Source organism: Numenius arquata, chromosome 1 (genome assembly GCF_964106895.1).
Source record: "Numenius arquata chromosome 1, bNumArq3.hap1.1, whole genome shotgun sequence".
Classification (NCBI taxonomy): domain Eukaryota; kingdom Metazoa; phylum Chordata; class Aves; order Charadriiformes; family Scolopacidae; genus Numenius; species Numenius arquata.
The window spans coordinates 130,370,432-130,395,609 of NC_133576.1; the positions used below are offsets into that span (position 1 = coordinate 130,370,432).

The window sequence follows — 25,178 nt, forward strand, 5'->3', positions numbered from 1 at the left end:
TGATTTTTAAAAAAACTACTTACACAATCCAGTTGCCCCAAACAGATGTGTAGGCAAGGTTCAGGCTCCAGTTATGGGGTTCACGTGTTTACTGGATATAGCATATTAAGCAACTGGAACAAGGAACCTTCCTGCCATTAATACTGCTGGAGTTAGAGCTGAAAGGGTTGAGTGCAACTCAGTTCAGTGTCAAGATTACTGGACATCAAGCTGATGTAGCTGAAATATCATCCCTTAATGGTGAGCTTCTAAAACGTATTTTTAAAAACTTTCTATATCTATACATCTGAAAAAAAAAAAAAACCAAACATATCTTAAAAGCCACTGATCTAGGAAACAAGGCAGGAATTTCCAGCATAGTTACAAGGAAAAGAATTTCATGGAAACACTATGGAAAAGCCCAGTGGAGGCATGAGGCAAAACCCACATTTTCTATGTCCTATCCGGTTCAATTCACCTTGGTCAGTTACTCTGAATTCTTTCTTGAGGACAGGCTTTAGAGAACAAACTTGGAACCAGACTTGCTGGCGTATTCAGTCAAGAGTCCAATCCTATTTAATTGAAGATAAATGAAATAGATACTCAAATATCATGCTGTTTCTTTGTCCTGCTAGAAGAAGGGAGAGAGGAGCACCGCTGTTTTCAAGGTTGCAGAGTTCAGAAGAGAAATGATTCAGCTTTGGGGATTCCTAGCATTTTGGTCAGCATCAGCAAGATGGGATTATTTTTTTGGTGTCTATAAGCATATCTCACTCAGACAATGTGAGCAACTTTCTGGACCTGTAGAGATCTGGGTCTGAAGAATTCCCAAACTGCGACTGCACCAGGTGTTGCATTTTGATAGCATCCCTACGGAAGATTTATTGTTACTTGGCAAAGTAGCTGATCTAGAAATACTGTAAGTAGAAATCACAGCATGAATAAATAAGGCTGTTTCAGTACTTCGTTTTATGACTGAACAGTGACATCTATAGTTCAAAAATTTACAGTAATGTTTTATATATTTTTTATGATCGAAGTGAAATGAAAATGTTCAATTCAAATATAAAACATTTTATTCATAAACAAATCTGTTGCCTTACATAATAGGAGAATAGATATATTCTTCTATTTGTTATCTGGTATTTTAAACCTACATAACTTTTAAAGTGACTTTAAAAACCAACTTTATGTACCTAAGTTACTAGTTGTCAATCATTTGTAAAACAAAGCCTTTGAATCACTTTCTTTTCACATCTTGTGTTTGTTTCAGCTGATTAAGTTCTGGGTTCTCAGTCTGTAACATATTGTGTTACATTTATTCACTGCAGAAAACTGAAGAAATATTGTTTTGATAAAAAAAAATAATCCTTTTACCACCAAGTAAAAAAGGAACATGGATTTATTCACTATTATTATTGCCTATTGCTTATATTAAAGATGCACTAACTTCAATTAACATTTTATACTAAGAGGAGATAAAACTGAATGCTCCAGATGGGTCAGAGCTCTATTGGGCAACATATGAACAAGACCAAAATATAAAGTCTGCTTCTGAAACCCTATGTTTTTGACTGAATTTGATTTAATGATGGTGGAACACAGTCAGATATTAGAAGACTGAAGTATTCAGCATAGATTCTAAATCCAGGGATCAAAGTTAGAAATAAAAAAAGGCAATAAACCAAGATATTTATCACTGCTTTTCCTCCCATTGGAAGCCCTGCCATACACCTGCCAACTCTGAGCCACTGGCAAAAGACAGAGGACTTTCCTGTGACACACATGCTCGGAGCTGCAGAGCGTTCACCCGGGAGGTCTCCAACACAGCAAAGCATATGTTGAATTTCATGGAGTAGGGAAGTGGAGAGCTTATACGATGGCTCAGTACACAGCATATATCGCTTCGGCCAGCGGACTTGCCAGACCGTTTATGCTTTTCCAAACCTCTCAGCAGAGGCTGCAATTCTGCCCGCTACTGCACACTGTAGCCACATGGCCGTGGACAAGGTGCAACTGTAAAGAAAACCCTTTTGGTCAGGAGTGCACCTAGGGTCTAACAACGAATTTTTATTACGCTTTTAATTTAATATCCTGGTAATGTATCATGCATTTCTTCCCACCTGTTTAGCACAAGAATAATAAGGAAACTTCCCACATCCGAGGACAATAGAGCTGAAGAAAAGGCTAAGCACCCTGTCCTCTCAGCAGGGGATGTAAAAACCCTTTCAGGCAGTTTAGGGCTTGATCCTGTTCACAATGAAGGCACTGGAAGTCTTGGAAATTCATCAACATTTAAGATCATACAGTCCATCTGAGTTCCCTCCAAGAGATACAAGTATTCCATTTTGCACACTGATGCTGGAAAATGTTGATCTGCGTTCTCCAAGGCAGCAAATTTTGTGACGTCACCACTGTGTTGCTTCAGAGGGAAACAGTGGGAAAAGACAGAAAGTTCTGGCAAACACATCTGCAATGCTGCTGGGGTGGGACCACAGCACCCTCAGCATGTGCTGCAACAGCTGACCCAAGAGCAACAACAAACTTTGAGCAACAACATGGACCTTTTAGGTTATACCTACATTAGCAAGCCCTGCAGAGCAACGGCAGTGGGTCTGTGGAGCAAACCAGTTGCTGCTGAGGACCCAGAACCCTCAGTGCACACATTTCAGATCACGTTAGTTGCATTCCTGGTGCAAGTCTTCCAGCCCAGCAGCATCCACAGGGAAGCCTGGTCCTGCCCTTCGATACCTCACTTCTCCACAACAGGAATCATAGTGAGAGGGGATGATCAGAAGATACGTATCAAAGCTCATTCATGATCTAAAACATTTATGTAGACATATCCCTCTCCTGCCTACACACAGTCTTGGGCTTTCTGGTTGTTTTTATAGGGGGGCTTCTTTCATGCTCCTCCACTAATCTGAGTCTCCCCTATGTAGGTGAGTCTCAACTTCTCACTTTGACTCTAACAGCTTCTCTTCCTCCTTGTTGGCATGTCCCTGTCCAGAGGAAAAGGGATTTTTCAGCCCAGACCTTACCAAAGAGGAACATGCTGTAAGCAAGGACACCACACAGATTTCCTGCCTATACCTATGTTTGCTTGGCACTTAACAAGCAGAGACAGTGGCAAAAGGCAGGCACGGTGCCATCAGCAGATGGGACGCTGTTATGCAGCGAACATCTCCGTTGGTAGTGTTCCCAGCCTGAGCATCTGAATGTCTGTCTCTCCTCAGGTTTACTTGGCTTTATTAAAGAGGATGCTCCAAACTGCTGCCAATTCTTTTTCTGAACATGTGTATGCTCCTGTTTCTATCTATCACATGCAAGAGGAGCTGGCTTTTATCTGTTACGTGCTTTGGCTTTTGCCTTTGATCTCCCCATGTAGTTTCTTTCCCTGCTGTGCAGCCTGACCTGACAAACTCGATGTCCAGAAACAGGCCTGCCCCTGGCCCTACTCACATAGCAGCTTACGGCACATTAACTGATGAGAGGAACTGAAGGTGAAGAGGATTTCTCCCAGGTCCAAATACAATTTGCATTTTGGTATGTTTGTAGACCTAACAGGCCTTCAAGAACCGTGTGTTCTTCAGCCATACATATTCCTGCCACTTCAGATCTAAATTATCTGTCTTCAAACAGATGATTGCCTCTTGCCACTAGTTGAGATGAAAATCAACCTCAGTCTTTGTTAAACCAGTGCTTTCTATGAAAGGATTGGTGTGCATGTGATTTGAAAGTGGGAATTTAAATCCAGATGTCTAAAAGCATAGCTATAAAAAAGACTAAAACCCCCAAAATTTCTAAAAAGCTTTTAAAAATTAACTGTCGTGCATTTGATATGCTCACGTTACAGCATGCTGGTTTGTTTGTGTGTGTGGAAAAGCAAGACTGAGAACATAAGTATGACCAGGTCAGTTCATGACTATGGTATTAATACACCCATTTTTCCCTATTGTCATTCTTATGAATTACCTAATGCTGAAAACCACCCATGTGTTAATGTTGCCAACATGCTTAAGAACATGTATTTAAACCACCACCTAGGTGCCCGGTTGCATTTTTTACCTTTTTTAGATTTTAACTGTTCATAAAAATAAAAGGAAAAGAGAAAAGATGAAAAAATGAGGAGAGGGGAAAGCAACGACTCTCTGTCCTCACAGTCTGCCCACAGTCCTTGACTCAGTAGATATTTCTGCTCAAATGCTTCATGTTCAAATAAAACTGCGTACTCATGTAAGCTATGTACTTCAATCAAAGCCAGATGTATATAGGGCCGATCAAATTAAAAGGAAGTAAATATACTTATAATTGCAGGCTTTACAAGCACGAGGTTTCTCTCTGTGGTTGAAAAGCTTGGCGCAGTGTTCGGATTTGATTACAGTAAAGCTTTCTATTGCTGTGATTGCTCATGTTGTTATTCATGCAGATAAACATGCATTTACTATTGGCAGACCTGCTAACGCCACTCTATTATTAAGGTTGTGTGACATTTCCCATTTTAAGACCTCATATTCAGCAGCTTATAGCTTAACCACACTTTAAACACTTGGTTAAATTTTCTTGGGAAACTTCAGTCCGCAGAGCCAAGCTGTTTCTGAAAGTCATGTTTGTCAGGGTTCAAAACGCTCACAACTTTCTTTAAAAATAGTTTTACTGACCCATACTTATGGGTAGGGACTGAAAAGTCTGGAAGAATGTGGCCTATACATCAGGGCTGTGGTTTCCAGTGTCTCCAAGAAAATGATCCTAAAGCTGTATATAGCTCTTTCTGCTAGGATTCTCCTGAGCTGTCAGACCTGGTGAGTGCTCATCCCCCTTTCCCAGCCCTTTTTAAGCATGCATGGGATCTCCCCGCGGGGTCCTTGAACACACAATGCCTTCCCTTTAACCACCGACAATGCTGGGCATACACTGCTGCCATGGGACTTGATTTGGACCCGTGGGAACACATAAGTGCAAGCAGAGGTTTGTTATGGTCATGGTTGCTTTCTGCTGGCCCAGAAGGCAGACTTTGAAAGAGAGATTTCTCAGTGATGCCTCAGAGCATCTGAGCTACCCATACATCCTCCTGCAGGCTAAGATTCTTCTTCAGGACAAGAGGAAATGGCCTCAAGTTATGCCAGGGGAGGTTTACATTGGATATTAGGAGAAATTTCTTCACCAAAAGGGTTATCAAACACTGGAACAGGCTGCCCAGGGAAGTGGTGTAATTGCCATTGCTGGAGGTATTTAAAAGATGGGTAGACGTGGTGCTTAGTAACATGGTTTAGTGGTGGTTTTGGCAGTGCTAGCTTGATGGTTGGACTCAATGATCTTAAAGGTCCTTTCCAACCTAGGCAATTCTATGATCCTATGATTCACACCTTGTCCTCCTGTTTAATATGCAGGGAGGTCCAACAGAAAGAGCCAGCACGGGTCAAACAGCCCTGTGCTGACTCTCCTTTCAGGCCAACACCTTTGCCATCAGTCCCCAGCTCTGTGCTGCCCATGCAGAGCCCTGTCCCTCAGCCAGGCACTTCGAAGTTGCTGTGAATGTACCCATACGAACCCTAACAGCATCAGCATGGACACACTTCTGGTGCATACTAAGCATCGCTTTAGCAATTCCCAGAACAGGGCCGTAATATCACCCTATTCCCATACCCGCAGGATGAGGTGGAAGGTAATCAGAGGCAGTTTTTTATGGATGGTGAACAGGGCAGTAAGCATTTCTATTGAAAGGAAGATCTCAGAACAGGAATACTATTATGGAGGTTTGTGTTTTAGATGATCAATTTATGCAAATTATATGTAAATTAGATGTGGCCCCTTTGAATTCTGGCATGTAGCCAGCAACTCTTTCATGTTATAATGTTGGGTAACCTTTGCTTGACTGTTTTCTTTTAAAGTTAGCTATAAATCTGAGCTTTCTTTTTCTCTCTCCTAATTTCCTTGTAAAGCACAGTAGGGTTTTTTGTAAGAAAAAGGATGTTAACAGTATATGAAATCTGCTCTGTAAAATTCAAATTAGAGGATTTATTTATTAAAACAAATCCTATAATTATGCCAAATACTCTCTGCTTGAGAAAAGGAACATTATTCTCCAGAAACTTTAACAGGAGGATAATATCATAGAAAATGTTAGTCAAGAGATCCTGATGCTACTGAATGACCTGGGATTGGGAAAAAGACCTTTGCACGGTATATTTTTGAATGCTTCACCCCACCAAAAAAAGAAAAAGCTGCTCATCTTTCCTAAGATAAAAAAATGAAGAGTTATTACGCATTTTTCTATTTTAAATGAAAGTCAGCTGCTAACATCTATGTCAGTGAATATAACGTCTGGCGATTCTTAAATGCACGTTGCAATTTGTGGCTCCGCAACTAGCATTTGCAATGCTGTTGGTCTCTCCAGCCTATGGAATTTAATTACGTGGCCTTTTTGCATATGGAGGACACTAACAACAGAATCGCTTTGCCTGGTGGAAACTAAAATGCCCGTGCCTTCTCCTTGTGGGCTGGGCTGCAGAGCCCCTGACGTACAGTCAGGGCCCATTGCGCTGGAATTATGGCTTTATAACAATCCTTTATTTACATACACTGCTGAGGCAGTAAAAACAGCAAACAGATTTTTTAACGGCAGGCAGCCGAAACATCCCCGCAGGGCACGTGCCCCCTCGCCGAGGCAGGAACGCAGGCAAGTTAAATCAGTTCTGTGACTGCTTTCCAGCAGCGAATTATGTTGACATGAAAACGGTGCGTGCCATTCCAGTAATAAAATGGGTCCAATCTTCAGCGCCGCCTGTTTCTCCCCCCACCCCACGTCTCCCCTCAGTTTGAATTGGCATGCACATGGCACTGGGAAAAAAAGAATTACTATAAAGCGTTTTGTTAGAAAGGTTTCAATTTACTCATCACGAGATTGCTGAGCAATACTGTAAATAGACTAAAATAAAATCAATAGAAGGAGCTGTTCTCATGCTTCCTAGGATGCGAGGCGAATGGTTAACCTCATTTGTTACGTATGGAGTCTGAATCAGAGCCATGTTATGTTCATGTACATATTACAGCCGTATTTCCTAGGGGTTTAAATAATCTTGCTTAGCAATTCTCTCAGAGGCTTCAGCATCCTTCTGCCTCAGAATGATTTTATTTAGCCCTTGTTGTTCAGCGCTCATTTTCTTTCTTTCCCTTTGGTAAATAAAGAGCCTTAACAACACACACATGCAGCAACATTTGTCCTCGTGCTGCACATCACACCCTGGCTTGCTGGTGCTGTGCTTCATTCCTCCCAGCTGTCCTCCCATCTCGTTCCATGGAGAGCAAAGCCAACAGCATCCCTGATGCACCCTTTGCCCGGTCATGGGAGGTGGCTGAATCAAAGCCAAGGATCCAGAGGAGATGCCAGCCGAGATATCTCAGCACCAGAAAATTCACATTGCCAGGGCTTACTCTATATGGGCAGGCTTATCCAAATTAGAATCTTCGGTCTGACAGTCAGTTTTGCTCAGGTCTCAGCAGATTTCAGCCTTGAAAACTAAATGGTTCTCAAGGTTAGGAAGTTCCTAAAGTTCAAAAAAATCTATGTGGGAGAGGTGGGTCAGAAAGGAAATATAAGAACAAGGCTTAAAGCAGTGAAAAACAGAAATAACAATTATGGGTGCAAGGGAACAGCATGGACACATTAAAGCAGAAAGCCCTGGATGGTGGTTAAATGCTCCATAAAAAAAGAGTTTAGTGGCAACTTCCCTAGGGAACCATGACCAAAACCACTGACAATAAGTGGATGGAAAACTCTGCACTTGCAGAAAACCTCTCTGTTGAGCTTCCTCCTTTTAGGATGAAGTTTTAGTCTGCCAGAAAAGGTGAGCAATGCTGCCTGCTAATACAATATGGGGAACTGGAAGGGAAACCCGTACACGAGAGAAAGAGAACAGCCCTAGAGGAAAGGTCCTACACGTATTCCATTTGCCTTTTTCCTGCTAAGATGCTGACTGTTCTTATGGTCTGGCAACTTGTGCGCTGCATTACTGGGTAGTAAGTCACTGGCACCAAATCACACAAGCCACCATATAACCACTGGATAGGAAACTCCAACACGAGCACAGTTTAAATCAATGCCCTATAAACTTTGGATAATATTACTTAGACCTTGAAGCACTCAGGCCTCCGAGGAAGCTGTAAAATACACTTCTGGGAGGTTTATAATGGGGCGGACTCGCTATTTTCCATGCAGACATATAATCAAATTACTCACTTGCAAAAGGACCAAGGTGTTTGTGGACAGCTCGGTAATTATTTGTGACAGCTTCAGAAACAGAGAAAGGCAACAGTGCCATTGCATCTGTGATGGACATTTGAAATCACCATCTTTGTGTACAGCTCTCGATGCTGTAAATGGATCCTGAAAAATCCAGCTGAGCATTACAGTAATTGTAATTCTATTGGTTTCTATAGAAATAGGATTATCCTAACAGCCAATAAATCAATTTCCTCCTGGAACACTAATGCAATGAGAAGGGGCACCATTTCACCGTTATTTATAGAGCAAACAGCTTTTACACAATTTGCAATACCTATCAGAGTTTTATAGAGTTCATGAGATTTTTTCAAGCATGTTGCTGCATAAAACCATCTCTGGCAATAAATTATAGAGGAAAACGGGGGGGGGGAAGTAATAAAGTAATGCAAAATATTTACCACCAGATGGCACGCTGGTACAGGTGCCGCCGTTCTGGCAGGGATGCCTCTCGCAGGCGTCGGGGTAGAGGACACAGCCAAGCTTTAGTTCGGTCAGGCCAACCACTTCTGCAAAGCTGCTGCGCTTGTTTTGGAGCGGCAGCTCGTTGTTATTTAGGACGACTGAATCCAGGCAGCCCTGAAAGCCGCTCAAGACCTGCGTCGTTCTCTTGTCAGTCAGGCTGCGGACGTTATCCACTTGGACCTGGGCGCCGAAGTAGACGGAGCTATCTGTGCTGAGGGTCTGGAAATAGAGAGGGGCTTTGCGGCGCTCCACATAGCTGTCGTCCAGGGACAAGCTCGTGAAATTGCGATTCAGCTCCAGGAAGACCGAATGCCAGCTTCCATCATTAACGGCCCTGCCAGAAATTCCCAGGATTCCCGGGCCACTTCCACAGTCCAACTGGAACCACAGCTTGCCATCGACAATCTGTGGGAGGAAAACAGAAATCAAAGCGCTTCAGGCACGCACCCGTCTTGTAATACGCTCTCATAGGCAATCCGGAAACACAGAGGACTTCTAGATAGTCTCCATACAGTATTAAAGCTGCTTTCTTACATGACATTAAAATAGCAAAAAACTGCACCTTTATCATAAAAAAAAAAAAAAAACAAACAAACAGGAAAAATATAGATGCAAAACACGGGCAAGGACTGGGATAATGATGTGTCTCACTGAACAGGGCATGAACTGGAGGACCCACATTCCGCTCCTGCCTCTGCTGCTGAGCAGTTGTGTCTCTCCTGGCAAGTCCTGCCATCCACCCGTGTGCTGCGATGCTGCTCCCGGTGGCTGACGCTACCAAAAGGACAGTGAGGGCAAGGGATCACCTCCGAGTGTCTGAGAGAGGCCTGTGGCAAAGTCAACGGCCACTGCTTTCAGCTGGGGATGTCAGGTGCTCTGCTCACGCACACACCCTGTGCCTCTCTAACCTTTTGGAGCATCTCAGCGAGGTGTGGATTTGTCCCTAAGTATCGTAAGTTCAGTTTCTCTAAGTACAAGAGTAAGATCCTGGTTGACCAGAAGTCAATTATTTTCCGAGGATGCTACACAACCTGCTCTGTGTACACCTCATGGATGACACAGGACAGCCCCTACTTTTCTTCCTTTCCTGATATTTATGCTGGTTTCATGGCTTTAGAGGAATTGTTAGGATTTCTCACTCTCCTTCCTGCCTCTGACCCATCTGAAGTCCTCATAAAGGGAAAATCTATGCCAGCCTGCTGGGGCAGGCAAAGTGCAGAGTGAGGGAATAGGTATGGAGTGCTGCTTTCCTGATTAGCAGTTTACCCAAAGATTTTAGGTTTCTTTAACAGATGGCAGATAGGTTTAAAATGGCTGACAAGGTTGGAAATAATTTCTTATGACACATTAATTGGATTCAAGCTCTCCAAAAGCTCTCGCAATTATTTTACCTTTATGTCATGCTCTAGGAAGTATTTATTTCTGCAAATCCCATCTCAAGACAGTTCTGTCCCATTATTTATCCCCCTGAAAAGTTCAGGCACTGTGTCCTTTTTCATCCTTCCCTGCAGCACACGTTGTACTCTCACTGGTTTATCTGTAACACAGCCCCACTGCCCTCCTCCAGCAAAGCAGAGCTGTCATAGCTGTCAACGCAAGGACCCCCCAGAGCTTTGGTGGCCCCACTAAACTGGCATGGCTAATGCAGATGTGATGCTGCGTTGTGTCCATCTGTCTTTGGCCATTTTTTTTTTTCTTTACCATTTCTGGCATGAAAACTCATTTTAAACGGGCTTAGCTAGAGACATCCCTTGGCACGTGTCTCAACTGGTGCTCAAACTCTTCTCTGCCAGGCTCTCATGTGGCTTGAAGGTAAATGGGATACTGTTAATCTACAGGAGCAGACTGTGCTGTTGTGGCATTATCAGCATTTTAGTGTTCTTGGAGTTTTACAAAATTACCTGGAGAAAAGCTAAGGGTAAAATCTTGAGTTCTGATCCTCTCTGGACTTCCTTCTCCTTTCCAGACCTCAGTCTCTTGACTAGCTGAATTTGAACTGGGCTGTAACCTCAGGCCAAGTCATACCAGGCAGTCAGGGTGTAAACCACACCACTCCACCAGTCTGCAATCACTCGGATGGGGTGGACATGGAGATAAGCATGACAAGCTCCCTGTAAATGCCAGCTATCTACTTACTCTGCAAAGCATGAGAGGTGTAGAAGGAGCCAGAATAGCAAGAGTTAGCTCCTGCTATGGGCAGCTGGCTATTTTGAAGTCCTTGACCTGTGGGATGTAATGAAACTTGAGAGGAAATGAGATCTATGATTGTAATACAACATGCTTGAGGGATGGATGTTGCTTGTAGTCCTACAGCTCAATCAAAAAAGGCTAATGCATGTATAGAAAAATAAATCTGGATCATTTTTCATTAAAAAATCTTTTCGTGCAGGACTCAAAACTCAGCTGTAAACTATTTCTGTAGATTGAAATTGGTCTTATTAAAGCATCTGCTCAGGGGAATCTCAGTAAACAAGATGCTCTGATAAACTGAGCTGGTTTCTCTCCAGAGATGGAGGAATAGTTTCTTTTCTCCCTGTGCAACAAAATAGCCCACAAACCCTGAAAGTGTGGTCTGGCTCAATAGGAATACAAATCAAACGGAAAAATACATGCCAACATATTATACTTTGAAAAACAGCCATCGTCGGATAAGCAGTTAACTTGCTTCTTATTCAAAAAGGCTTTTTCCTATAGAAACTGTTCTACTGATTGTGTATAATATACATATACCTCCCCTAAGACTACTTATACCCCGAAGGACCTACTGCCTGCATGTCTATTACCCTTACTCACAGAACATGCTTTTCCAATTATCTTTATAAATACAACACCACATATGAGCACCTGGGATAAATATTACACCATTTGTGTACAGGAAACGATGATCTAAAAGATTTGCCATTAAAATATGTTTTATACATCTTTCTCATCCACTTTTATTTCTTTTTACCAGCAGATATCTGACATACACAGTAAATATATATTGTCTGAAAGGCTACGTTTCCTTCCTTTTATTAAAAAAGCACTAGTAACCTCCACCTTAGGCTAGAGTGAAAGATGGAAAGGATGGTCCAACACTTACACTGCTAACCTAAGATATGATAGATATGCATGGGAATCCACAGTCTGCAACACTCTTCCTCTGGGATCTCAAGCAAGTCATTAGTTTCAGGTCTCCATCAGTAAAAGAGGGATAACGTCATTTCCCTACCTCACACCACTGCTTTACGGATACATACATTAAAGTCTGTGACATGCCCAGATACCCCTAGCAATGGGACCGTAAAAATATTTTCATTAATCAGATGGTCACAGGCCTTGCTGTAGCGGGGCAGGGAGGAAATATTTGTCCCCTGATGGCCCCATGCCTCCAGGAGGAGGAGGAAGAGCCGGAACAGCCCATGAGGAGTAGGGGCTGCAAGGGCTCCCGTCCTGCCTATTGAGCAGCTAGGCTGGCCTTGCAGGGAGGAGAAGGGTCCTCCACTCAATGAGGCAAAACAGTGTCTCCGCTCCTAAGCACGGAGAATTCAACCGTGCATCTTTGATTCAGCAATTAATCTCTGGTGTTCCCATGATTCCTCTTAATCACAGTGATGTAAGGGATACTGTTCAATCCTCAAACAGGCTTCTTTGATTATAATCTGGACCTTGGTACCAAGAGAAGCTGAACTTCAAGTTAATTTCTTACTAAATGAGGTACATTCAAGCAAATAGTATGGAAGTCCAATGAAAGACCAATGCTGTTGTCTGGGCTCAGCAATTATCCAGACAATAATCTCAGTAGAATGACTGGTCTGATTGAGGGTTGGTAGCATCAGACTCTCAGTTCAGGATGGAATGTGTGGCACTGCTTTTTTCTCCATGTATGTGATGTGACACAGCAGAGAGCTTGAGTCACTCCAGCTCACAGCAGAGAGGTGCAAACTCTGCAAGCCCTCGCCAGTGCCACCCCCAGCGCCAGCAGAGACCCTCGGCACCAAGAAGAAAGCAGAGAGACATTGCTTTGCCCTAGCTGGGCAGAAAATTCCCACCAGGCTTTCACCTCTCAGAGCTTTCTAGGTTTAGTCACACTATCTCTCATTATAACTACTAGGACAGTGAGGTTAATGCATACTTAAACGTGTACGCTCTCACCGACACAACATCCCTCACCTGTATGAAATGGGCAAAAAAGTACAAAGAACAGACCAGGCTCCAAAAGCTGATGCAATCTGTTACATTTCAACAGTTTCATTCAGTGAGCAAAATGGAGCCAAACACATATTGTAAATTATATTAGAATATTAGCCTGGCTAAGATGTTTGGCTAACATCCATATTTGTGTATCAACATAGGTAATAAAATGATCAAATGGTTCTTCTGAGACCACCTTAGGCTCACACAGTCCATCTGCAGTCACACACCATGGATGCAGCATGCTGCCTACTAATCTATCTGGGGAAATATTTCGTTAGCCGAATTACATTTCAGGTTCGTTTGTGTAAAACGGTATATTTAATTAAAATATTACTCGTTTCAACTCTAGCCATAACTGGGATCATATCCAAGCTTCAGTCTCATCCAGCATAAGCCATGTAGCAGTAATGCATTAAAATGTATAATATACACTTAGCTAAACCATGCAAAGTTACACGTTAACTGCTTGGATTGAAGAGCATATGCTTGCCTTTTACCATTTAACACCTATATTTCTGACACGATGGGAAAGTCTTTCTTTACCTATGTTTAATCCTTTAAATTTCAAAAACCAAGTTGATTCTCCATTGCATTCCTTGAAAACAAAAAGAAATAAATTATGGCGTGCTCTTCTGCAATGGCCTCACAATGCTTAAAATTGTTAAATCTTACTTTTCACAGATAGATACTACATAGGAAAAAGGAAATGGTCATACTGTTTTTGGCACACATAATCTTTTCGGAGGAAAAAAAAAAGCCATCGACCTGCATCTCATTTTACTCCAATTGTCTTAAAAGCAAGAGCACACAACGAAAAAAATGGCCAACCACTCAAAATCGATGGATGAGCTGCTTTATTAGAAACAGCTGAATAAATAATACCCTTATTATATTGTACCAACACAGTGTAACTGGTAGGCTTTCAGCAAAGTAGCGGACAAGCAGTTTGCTCTGTGGAATTTACTATTCATCTAAGAAGGACACCGCGTTATGATTATGAAATATTTCTATCCCTGGAGTTATCACAAATGTATGAGCTCCCAAAATTAAGCTGGTCATTTAAACACAGAAAACCATATTGTAGCATTAATTTTGAAATAGACTGCAATGGGGGAGACTTGCTTCAAAAAAATCAATGCCACTGTATGCCCCAACAGTGGTGGTGTTTTCTGCCTGTTCTCCCATGGGCTCGTACTATGTGATGGCTCTAAATTTCTTCCACCTCTGCCTTTGTTTGGAGCTCAGTGATGGTGCTGGGCCCTCTGGTGCTAATCCGGCAGATACTTAAGTACATGCTTAAATTAAGGTATGTGAGTAGTTCCAATTGCCTTCAAATACAGGAAGTTAAGCAAGTGATTAAGTGCTTTGCTGGAGTGATGCCAGAGTGCTCAAAAGAGCACAGGATCCCATCCTTTATCCTCTATTTGGAAAGCTTCTCCTCATGTTTAATTTAATTGAAAGCAATGCTCAAATGATAACAACTTCACATTTATAGACCTCTAATTAATCTACTTAATGGTCTCATTTCTGAGTGCTTCTCTATCTCACACCATACATACCTGGTTAAAAAAAGAACCACAAACCAACTAAAAAGGCCTTACCTCTGGTTTACAAATGAAAAAAAAACTTACACTTATAAAGTCTAAGGGTAACTTGCTTGAAAGCATCTGAGTTAGGGATCCCCAAAGTGCAGTTCATGAGTCAGCTGCCATCCCCGAAGAGACCTGCTATGGCTACATCCCTTGAGCACAATGCCATTTGCCTGCCATAGAGCACTTTTCTGAGACCTTAGTCTGATGTGCCTCTGCTAAATGATCTTCACAAATAAAACTCTAGCAATTCCTGATTTTTAAGTGATGCCATTTCTCCAAAAACCATACTGAATATAATGCTTTACTTGCCTTTAAATTCCATGCTTACAGAAGCCAAGGACCAGACCTGGGAAAAGGACGTACCCACTAAACCAGCAAATCCTGCCCTACCTAAAAGCCAAGCATGAGGCTCTGAGAAGGCAATTCCCATGCTCAGTGCATGGAAGAAAGTGGAACCCTTGCATCCATACATGACTCTGGATGTCTCATTGGACACGTGAGGCAGAAGCTGCATCTGAAGCTCTCTACTAAGTGCTGCACCAGATGGGTTCATAGCTGGAAATCCTTTCTTAGAGATAGGAAGCAAAAAGAAGCATGACCTGGAGGCTGGCGTCTGAGATCGGAGCAGAGTAGCCTCAGGCCTTGTCACTGCTCCTTCAAGTATTATTTTTCCTAGCAGTAGTTTTCAAAGCAAAATGGTTAGGTGATTGTGTGAAGTGGTGACTGAAAACACGTTAAATCCTACCCCACAAGTAAAATCTCAACCCAAATGACTGCAATGAGGGGGTCTCTTTCTTAGTTTTTGTAATCACATGAATTTTTCTTGTTTGGTGGCAAAATTTCTCAGCTTCAACTGGAGAATATCCACTCAGTTGTCCACACCCTGACCTGCTGGACTCCTTAATCACAATAGACCTATACACTAAACTCTAAAAAAAAGAAGTTCTCCTATCATCATTCTAACTCCATTTCAATCTGCCTCTGTATCATCTCCTATTGCTTTCAAGTGGCATCTTTCACCAGGGCCATTTTTTTTTTCCCAAGCATCTTTCAGAACTACAAAATTGCAAACATTCCCTACTGATACACGCTAAGAGCAACTACCATGAAGACTTCAAAGAAGGTCTTCAAGCCTGCAGTTCTGTTTTGAATTTTTTGAACAAAAAGTGTACTGAAAAGTTCAAACTGTGCATTTCTACGTGTCTCAAAGCAGAGCTTAATTGTCTTGTACAAATCTGAAAGATGCTGAGAGTCCCCAGTGAATGACAGACAGTACTCCTGCACATGAAATATTTCAGTCTAACAGCTATAAAATTGTTTGTTGCCCATTAATAACTCATCTAACCATTTTAACATTACCTAAGCATTCAGCCAAAAGAACTCTAAAGATTGCAAATACAGACACAAAAGGCTCTGTGCCATCTCTCCCACTGCTGGGACAAAAGTCAATGTCTTCATTTTGTACCTTAGAGGCTCTAGCAGAAATACTATATGTGCAGGCTCTTGGATAAGCCTAGCACTCCCTTTCCCTCCAGCAGATATTAGCCATTCCATGGAAACCCAACAAAGAACGAAAATTCATGGAGAGCTTATCAATTAAATATTGATTGGATATCAATCTCCAGCTACCTCATGCCTCTCTCAACAGATAATCTTAATTTACAGAGTGAAGAAATCTTCACATTCAGTAGGAGACACGTTCTAAGCCGTTGGTTTCTGGAATTAACTTGACAGCAGTGAGGGCATATCCTCTAACCACAGGCACGGACACAGGGGGAGAATAGCTATTTCAGCATGCATCGTTTTGACTGTATGGTCATATAAATGGCCAAATCTTACATCTCGTGCAGATTGGCTCCTGCATGCAGATATGCATAATGTTCTTATAATGAACAGCACCCAATGGAGCATTTTCCAAGTAAAGTACCACTAACAAGCTGCTTTTCTGATTGTTGTTCTTGCTGCCATTGTAGAAATTGTTGTTTTTCCCTGTTAGCATGAAACAGATCAGACTTCATCTTCTCAATCTACAGCTGAAATGAGAACAGCATTCCCCAAATCAAGAGCCAGCAGAAAACATATAATCAAGAAAAACAACTGTGGAAAAGATAAGTTATTATAATTACCTTGAGAATTATACAGGGATTCGCTCTGGTGTACATTATAATACCATTGCTTTGCAGGGTTCGCAGTCGGAGAGCCAACTTGAATTCCTCCTTCTTGCTATTTTCAGAAACACGGTATTTAATGTAGCTATTCCCAGCAAAGCTAAGGGAAGTGTGGCCTGAAATAATAATTTTGAAAAGACACATATTCTTTTAATGACACATGAAATAATTCCTCAACTGTCAAGTTAATTAAAGAATTTATAGAGCTAATGAGAATGCCTGGGAAGAAATAAATAAAACCCAACTTCGATGGGAAAAAAAGCTGGCACCTACTACAAAAACATATTGTATTTTTGGGGAAAATTATTTTTCAGGGGGTGGAGGAAAGCTCTTTTTCTCCATACTTATAAAAAAGAGAGGTTTCTCCAAGTATTCAGCACTTTTAAGGTTGTACACCCCTGGAGGCACCTATGTTGCCTCACTGATAACAGAGGGTGTCAAAGATGACCATGCGTGTACATCAGGCAGCTGAGTTATGGGTATAAAGTTAAGCATGGGCAGATGCCAGCCAAACCCTTGCAATGAGCTCCCTGCAACCACTGCCCAGGACCACAGTGATACAGCTCAGTATCTGCTGTGTTGTCACCAGGGAAATAGCAGATGTCCTCTGCCTTGCAGCCCTGGATTCATTGAACTCCATGGAAAGCTCCACTTCACCAGCTTTCCACCAGGCTCTTTGTATCCCAGGGAACAACACAACTGGAGAGAACTAAAAAATGTTCTCAAAGTTTCTTCTTGGGATGGTGCCGTGTTCTCATTAATAAAGACTGGAATTTTGGTAATCTAAATCATAAGCAGAAGAGTTAATTATAGAGCTTTGCCCATGGCAGGAAAACATCTGGCATAACAGTCTCTAGGAAAAGTCTTGTTTTCTCAGCAGCCTGTTTTACTGATCTGGGATTCAACCAAGTCAGTGGGAATTTCCCAGTGGAAACTGGATCATGGTCTTCATACAGTCCCACAGCCTGTTTTTTTCATACAGTCCCACATTTTACAGGGCTTATAAACAGATGTGCCAACTGCCAGAGCTGAGAAGCGTTAAGCAGTACATCTTCTAATGACTTCAGTGGCACCTCTACCCACAAAACGAGAATGAAAGCACTTTGTTGTTCAAGTATATCCCCCTTTACTGCTGTGACATGCACCTGAGCATTCACCAAGCTTTCCCGGTGGGCACTGGCAGATGAATGGTCTCCGGTTAGCTTCATACCCCACACACTGCATGTCCCCTGGACACGGCTTCTCCAGGCAGGGATCATTAGACCCAGGGCAGCGTTCTCCTGCAATACATCAAAATACTGTCAGGGATACAGTTTAAAGCATGATCTTCAGCAATATGAGAGTAATGAAAGACAATTATTGATCTAACACTTCAGTACAAGCAAAAAATGGTCAAATAACAACAACAACAAAAAACCCTTCATGGAAGAGATGTCCTTTGGACAAGTATGTAGCAAAACCATTATGGTTCTTCTTCAAAGGCTTCTCTAAAACCCAGGGCAATGTATTAAAAAACCCAACTATTATGAGCAGTAACTGGTTTATAATTGGTGTTTAGACTCTCAGGCCAATCATTTTCTCACAAAGCCTGCTGCACAGCAAATTTAGAGATACGAGAAAACAAATGACTTGAAACTACACACTCCTTTTGCCCCAGCACACCCACGAGAAGCAAATTTAAGGAGGTGGAGTTCCCTAGGAGACAAAATAAGAAAAAGCCATTCCTGGGCTATGGAGTGACAGCTGGACTTTTCATCCTCATACTGCACAGGACGTGCTGCCAGCCTCATCACACAGCATAGGCAGGCTTGCCCTGTCCCCATGTTCCTCCTGACATTTCTGAGACCTCACATCCTATTGTGCACCTTGCCCAGGCTGCCAAAACCTATCCTCCTTTCTTCTGGCTGCGACTACACAAGTCCCATTGCATCTGGAACTGCCCAGGAAAAAAAAAAGGAAAAAAAAAAAGAAAAAAAAGGAAAAAAAAAAAAAAGAAAAAAAAAGGTTTACTTGCTCTTGACAGTAAGAACTCAAAGTGAAGAAATTTTGAAAATGAAAAATAAGTTGACCATATTTCTTGACATGACCAAATTGAAGAAAGAAGTAGCTTGATATTCTAAAGAGCCAGTTGCAATTTATGATTATAACTAGGGGGAAAAAAAATAATGCCCTTTTGTATTTGAGGAAGAGCATAATTTAGATAAAATTCTTTTGAAAGCTAGTGGCAACTCTTTCCTAAGAATCTTTTATTAGTATGGAATCTGATCTTGCCCAAGAACAGGTGAATTCAGATCTACTACTAACTTCATAAGTGAAGTAATATGAAGGGACAGTTGAATACTAAGTTTTAAATTTGCTTAAAATACTTGTGCAACACAATTACATTAAGGTTCTTCAAAACCTTTTAAATTCTTAACATCAAGCAAGTTGAGCATGTCAAGGGCTTACTTTAAAGCCTGCCAATGTCAAAGGAACTTCCTGCATGCCATAGGGTTTGGCTAAAACTTCTATATAACTTCTAAAAGTGTCTCAATAAGTCTGTTTTGATTGCTTTAATATTAAAAGATTTGCAAACACTGCCTACAATAATGCACAACATGATACAACTATTGCTGCTTAACATATGAATTCTCAGGATTATTCGACTTGCACAACAGTTAGCCTTTTCTTGGTTGCACCAGGGAACTTGGTAGATGCAGGGTCAACTCCTACCTTTGGACATCTGTGTGTGGCTGCTATGAAAGTAGCCTTTAACTGCAGGAAAAAAAGGCGTTCCTGCCCTTGCTTCTGGTAATTTGCAGCAAGAGCTTGAACAGAGAGAGATCTGGTTGCTGGGAGTGGGCAGGTGTCTCGTGTTTTGCTCATCAAATTAATTTGCTTAATACATGCAGGTGATGATTTTAACAATAAAAGGTCAGCACCTTCCTACCCATCACTTTCTGAATATTGGTAGTTCTTGTTTATTGCAGGACCCTGATCATATTAAAAAACTATTTTTGAACATATGTATTTTATTTACACTTTATAAAGGGAGAAATCAACCCGTCATACAGTATATCTCTGAAAGTAATGAAAGAAAGGATCTTATTGCTCTCATACTTCAGTACAAGCCGAGAAGGGCTCATAGTAAGCATAGCTGAAACTACCTGGCATTGTATTTTCTGGAAAAAGAAAAATTACTACTGTAGATTTCAAAGTTGACATGGGCTGACTACAAATATGGCAATGACTGTAAATGTCTTGCTTGATGTACAGCACAGTCAATTTAATCTTTAACATCCTCCCCTCCTTTGTCAAACATTTGTTTGAGAGGTCTACGCAGTAACGATTTGCAGTACTGCATGTAGCACTGTTAGAAAATGATGCATGGCAATCTTTAATAATCACTTTAGTAGGTAACATTAACAGGAATAACAGCTGCAATATACAGTCACACTTCAAATCTTAGAGAATCAAGAAACAAATGTCATTTAATAGGGTTCTGCACTGCAGAATGATATTCTATTTAAAGGTAAGGTCTGCAGAATTTAACAGAGACAAAGTTTTCTATAGCTTTTTTTTTTTTCAGAAACCCCTCATTTTTTGAATTCAGTGGCAAGTAATAATTACTTCTGAAATTATAACGGGTGGTTAAATATTCTGTAGGCTGCCTTGTATTTTCTACTTGGTTCTTTTGGCTATTTTAATTCATTCTTATGTGACAAAACCACAGCATTCTGCTGTACGCAGAGTATATCTCCTCTCTGAACACACTTAAACCTTTTGTGAGGCTGTAATTCAAGTGAGCCTCTGCGTAGCTGACAGACAAGTCGTTTGGACAAAAGCCCCACAGCTCATCAGTGTGCAGCAGAACGGGGCACTGAGATTTCCAAATGTGGCTCTGCAAAATTTCACATTCCCTAACCTATGACTGTATCTTTGACATGAAGCAATAAAACAGTAGCTTACTTGGTTATCCATCTCTGCCATTTTTTTTAGCCGATTCAAACTCTTATTTGTACCTCAGAACCATCCTTCCACAGTCAAAAAATATATGGAAAGGATCTAACGTATTTAGTGTGGAGATACACTAAATAAATGCTTATCCCGGCAGGCCAAGAATAGTTCTTCTGGTAAACTACAAGCAAATCAACTTTTTATTCATCCTGCTGCAGCAGGATTTCCTAGCTGTCACAAAATTTTTAAAATATTCAGACTTGGGAGAAGCACTGCTTTATGCCTGTCTGTATGGTTATAAGTACATAAGCTACAAATCTGCATTATTGCATTGCCTGAGCTAACACACATTTTCAGGCTGATTTCACAACTATGCGGAGCAAAATTGTGAAATTGTTCAAGGTTACGTTGTCCACATCAAAGATTTACAGCCTGAGTTTAAATAAAATTATTCTAATGTTGCATTTCCACTCCAAAGAGCATTCTATTTACCATCCAATAAGAGATTGAAGAAACGTGGATTTGAATTGATCTTTTTCTTTTCTATAGGCAAGTCCAGACAATCCACAGCACTCCCTTGAAACTCACATTAGTATTAATAAAGCTGTTCTCTACAAGGTAGCACAGAGACACATGAGCTAACATCAACCACTGCGTGGCAGGAAAAGGTGGAATAGACCCACTTGATTTTGACAGACCGTCATCAGTTTAATTCTCTAATAGAAGGTAAAAGTATTACAATCTTCCTGCTAGTATACTGAGGAAGAAAACACTCTTCCATTGCAAAATGAGACATTTATTTAATTCCTGTCCCTCCAAAGAAGGATCACTTCCAGGAATGTAAATATATTTTGAAAATTGAGCGCTTCAACAATTTTAACTTGAGCCTTGTGATATTTGGTGTTTTTCTGTAAGCCCATTCTCCTGAATCTGTATAAATATTAAAATAGAGTCTGTTTCTCTTGCTTGCAGAAGAAAGCTCAGAAGGTGACTCCTGAAGGACAGAGTCCCAGAAAGCATGTAAAGCAAACTCTAGACTGTTACTTCTAATTCATTTAGTGGGGAGGGGAAGACTGTCAACTTATGAGCTACAATTTGTTTATATTTTTGGAGCGTGGTGACCAGGCATTGTAAGCAATTATTACTGTATACATATCAGTGTAGGTACCACAAACTTGTTTCTTCACAAGTCATCCATGGGTTTCAGTTAGCTCAAGTGCCCCTGGAAAACTTTGTCACGCAATACGTCCCAGTGAATCAGATTCGCTCCCAGTTTTAGGGCTGAGACATTTAACCTCTTCTATCCAGTCCTTGATTACAGCTTCCCTTAAGACCTCTTAAGTGATAGCAATTCCCACTCACCCTGATTCTACAGTCATGTCCCCACTTCACGCTTCAGCTCTCCTATGTTTTATACGAGATTGTGCATTCTCAGCATGGGCCTTAAAAAAATTTATCTGCAATTCTTTGTTCCCAAGCACATTTGATTCTTCAGTTTTCCTGGCTACCTTACCGGGACAACTCAAGGCTCATTAATTTCATTGTATGCTTCCTGAACATGGGAAAATTGGTGCTGTACACATAGGAATTGGGTTCCTGATGCCCGATCCTGCAAAACACCCAGGACTCTTTAAAAGGCAGTGTGTGCTCTGTGGAGCTGAGGACACAAGCCACCTCTGAAGATTAGGTCCTACATTAATAGCAGATCAGCACAGTCTATGATTTTCTTTTGTCAGAACATTCACAAAATGCTAGAAGTGGCTCCATAAAGTCTGAATTGCCTGGTTTCACAAGAAAGTGGTCCAAGACTGCTATTCACTTGATTAAATAACGTGGATGTGAGTGTCTGCACTTTTGCTGAACAGTTCTGGGTGTATTAGAAAAATTCTTTCAAACTATTAAGCCAGAACCATATTAAACATTTGAAATGGAATTCATCTCATCTAACTTTAGGGCATGATTCATCCGACTGATTTTAGACATCTAGGGAGAGATGTATCACATCATTAAAAATACCTCATTCTTTCCACTGTCTGCAAATGGGGCCTGGAGTGACCAGCTCAGATGTAGACACATACCCACATTTGTCAAGATGATTTCCATCCAGCCCTCTCCCATAAACATATTAATGTAACCTCACTTTTGTAAGATTATAATGCAGAAGAACTCTATAGCAAAGTAGTCCCAATAAAACCTGCTTCTTCCCTGCATCTTTGTCTCAACACGAAAGAATTACTTTGCATCATGAAAAAATAAAAATACGGAATAGATTCTTGCTTCTGAAAAATGAGAATGTCATGAGAACTATTTTACAGGAATATATTTATCCCGGTCCTCCTATCTTTATTTCCCACAAGCACTGACAGATGTTTGCATACCTCACGTCATGGGATGGGAGACTGGCAATTGCGCAGCCCCTATAGCCACGCTGAAACAAACCCAATTTGTTACAATATTTTTCATATAAACACAAGCAGATGAGCCAGAAATCTAAGGAGACAGTCTGTTATTGGAAAACTCTTTAGTTCAATTTTATTGATTTTAAAGGCTTAGATTGATGCACCTGAACTTTCGAACTTATCCTTCCAGAGCCGAGCTGCTGAACCTCCAAAGTTCACCCACTGCCTGCTTGACAGTCTCCCTGCATTTTCATGTTAGATAACTCTGCTTGTTCACAAAGGTAATCTAGGTAAGTTATGCACAGCTGGCATGCATAAATTGTGCATATCTGTGACATCTGCCAGTGGGAAAAACACTCCAAGTATGATACATATTTCAGGAACGAGTGAATTGGTTCAAACTCAAGCTTTCTGGGTCATAATTGAATCAGATCTCTAGAAACATATGCAATATTTTAATGGCTTTGTCATAATTCAAGCTATTAATACCAGACTGGATCATGAAACTATCCTAGTAACAAAGGAAGTATAATACTTTTATTATACTAATAATATCTCGCTAATGCTGTCTTGTTAAACAAGCCAAAATAAATTTATTCTAGGATTTTGTGCGCTTTTTCCAGAACTGCTGCATTTATGTGCATGTACAAGAACTACTGATCAAAGAAGTATCTGCATTTTTCTAACTCTTTTACTGGGCCTAGTCTTTAGCTTTCATGAAAGCAAAACTATACATACATTCTCTAATTAATATGCCCTCAGAAGTCTGTGTTACCTCCTATGTGATAAAACACAGTGTGTGTCTGTGTATTTACCTAAATACCAAGACATTTCTGCTGGCTCCTTTAATTAAAAGCAGTAGAAGAGGCTGAAGAATTAAATAATGTGGCAAAGGGCAAAGTATGGATTTTTTTACTTCCTACCAACATCTCTTATCTCTGTGCAAATAAAAGGCTTTCACCTCTCTGGTAGCTACACTTAAATCAGAAGCTCTGGACGCTTTGGTTACAGGCTGGATGGTGGAATAGACATGCCCAACCCCACCCCAAGGCCTGTGGATCGCCCATGGGAAATCAGCACATCGTGGCTCGAACGGGAGCTGTGGGAACCCATCCAGCTTTCCAGCTGGACCAGGACAAGCTGCCTGTTGCAACTGTTCCCATACAGCAGCCTTTGACGCCGTGATAAATGGTCCAGAGGCTGGGGACCACAGACGGTCTGCAGAACCACCACACTGCTGTTCTGGCAGCCTGCCATATATTTTGAGGATTGACTGGTACATGAGAGAAAAATTTGGAAATCACAGCCCCAGCTGAATTACTGTGCTTCCAGTGCAAACTTGCTGTGCGGGGGCAGGGGAAAGGGAGAGAGCTGCTGGATCAGAGCTGTACTGCATTGCAAAGTCCTTTTTTTTGGAGTTAAACTTAGGGATCATGAGGCAGATCCACTTACTATTAGTATCTGAAGGGAATAATACATCATTATTGACTTTAATAAGTAGTGAAATGAAATTATAAACAGTGAAAATTTTGGCTGCCAGAAAACCAATTTCTGACAGCAAGGGCTATCACCATCCCCATGGAGATGAGGATTTGTGATTTCTTGGTACGAAAATGAGACAAAGCTATGACTTAGTGAATATAAAAGTGTTTTGCAGAAAGCGCTCCTGCACTGGCTCCCGGACTCGTCTGGAGGATATTGCGGCATTGCCCCTTTTAAACCTGTCAAAATCCTTTATTTCAGAGCCTTTCATGTGTAACAAAAGGCCGACTATTGTTATAATAGATACATCTGTTTGAAACTTACAATGCTATTACTTAAAAACTGACCAGATAGTCTGCTCGTGAATGTACAAGAAAATACCTCAGATACAGAATTCTGATATTTTTACAGAACGGAGCTTCTATGGCACTATTATTCACGTGCTGCAGGAGACAATGACTTCTGGTTAAGTTTTATGCAATTTATGCCTATTTTCATCCCCACTGAAGTTGATGGAAAGATGGTAAGACATGAAGTCCTGCTGTCTGCTGCAGAAACAAAGGTTGGTTACCACGAGACATGGCTGATGAATTCTCGTGCTGCTCTGTGTGCGTGTATGTGTGCACGTGTGCTTAAGATGAGGGAGACTTAGATGTATTGATTTTACAGCAGCTTTTTTCTCCACTCTTAAATGAAGTGG

At 41.3% G+C, this 25,178-nt stretch overlaps 1 protein-coding gene across 2 annotated transcripts in view; it reads right to left on the reverse strand.

Annotated features, from left to right (window-relative positions):
- The window catches only part of FAT3 (FAT atypical cadherin 3), a 334,054-nt gene that overhangs the window by 13,012 nt on the left and 295,864 nt on the right, over window positions 1-25,178 (reverse strand). For both annotated transcript variants that reach the window (XM_074152937.1, XM_074152928.1), the window contains exons 19-21: window positions 17,807-17,941; window positions 16,620-16,777; window positions 8,662-9,130 (exon numbers count right to left, since the gene is read on the reverse strand). In XM_074152937.1, the coding sequence (XP_074009038.1) occupies window positions 8,662-9,130; window positions 16,620-16,777; window positions 17,807-17,941 (762 nt within the window). The remainder of the gene's footprint in view (window positions 1-8,661; window positions 9,131-16,619; window positions 16,778-17,806; window positions 17,942-25,178) is intronic.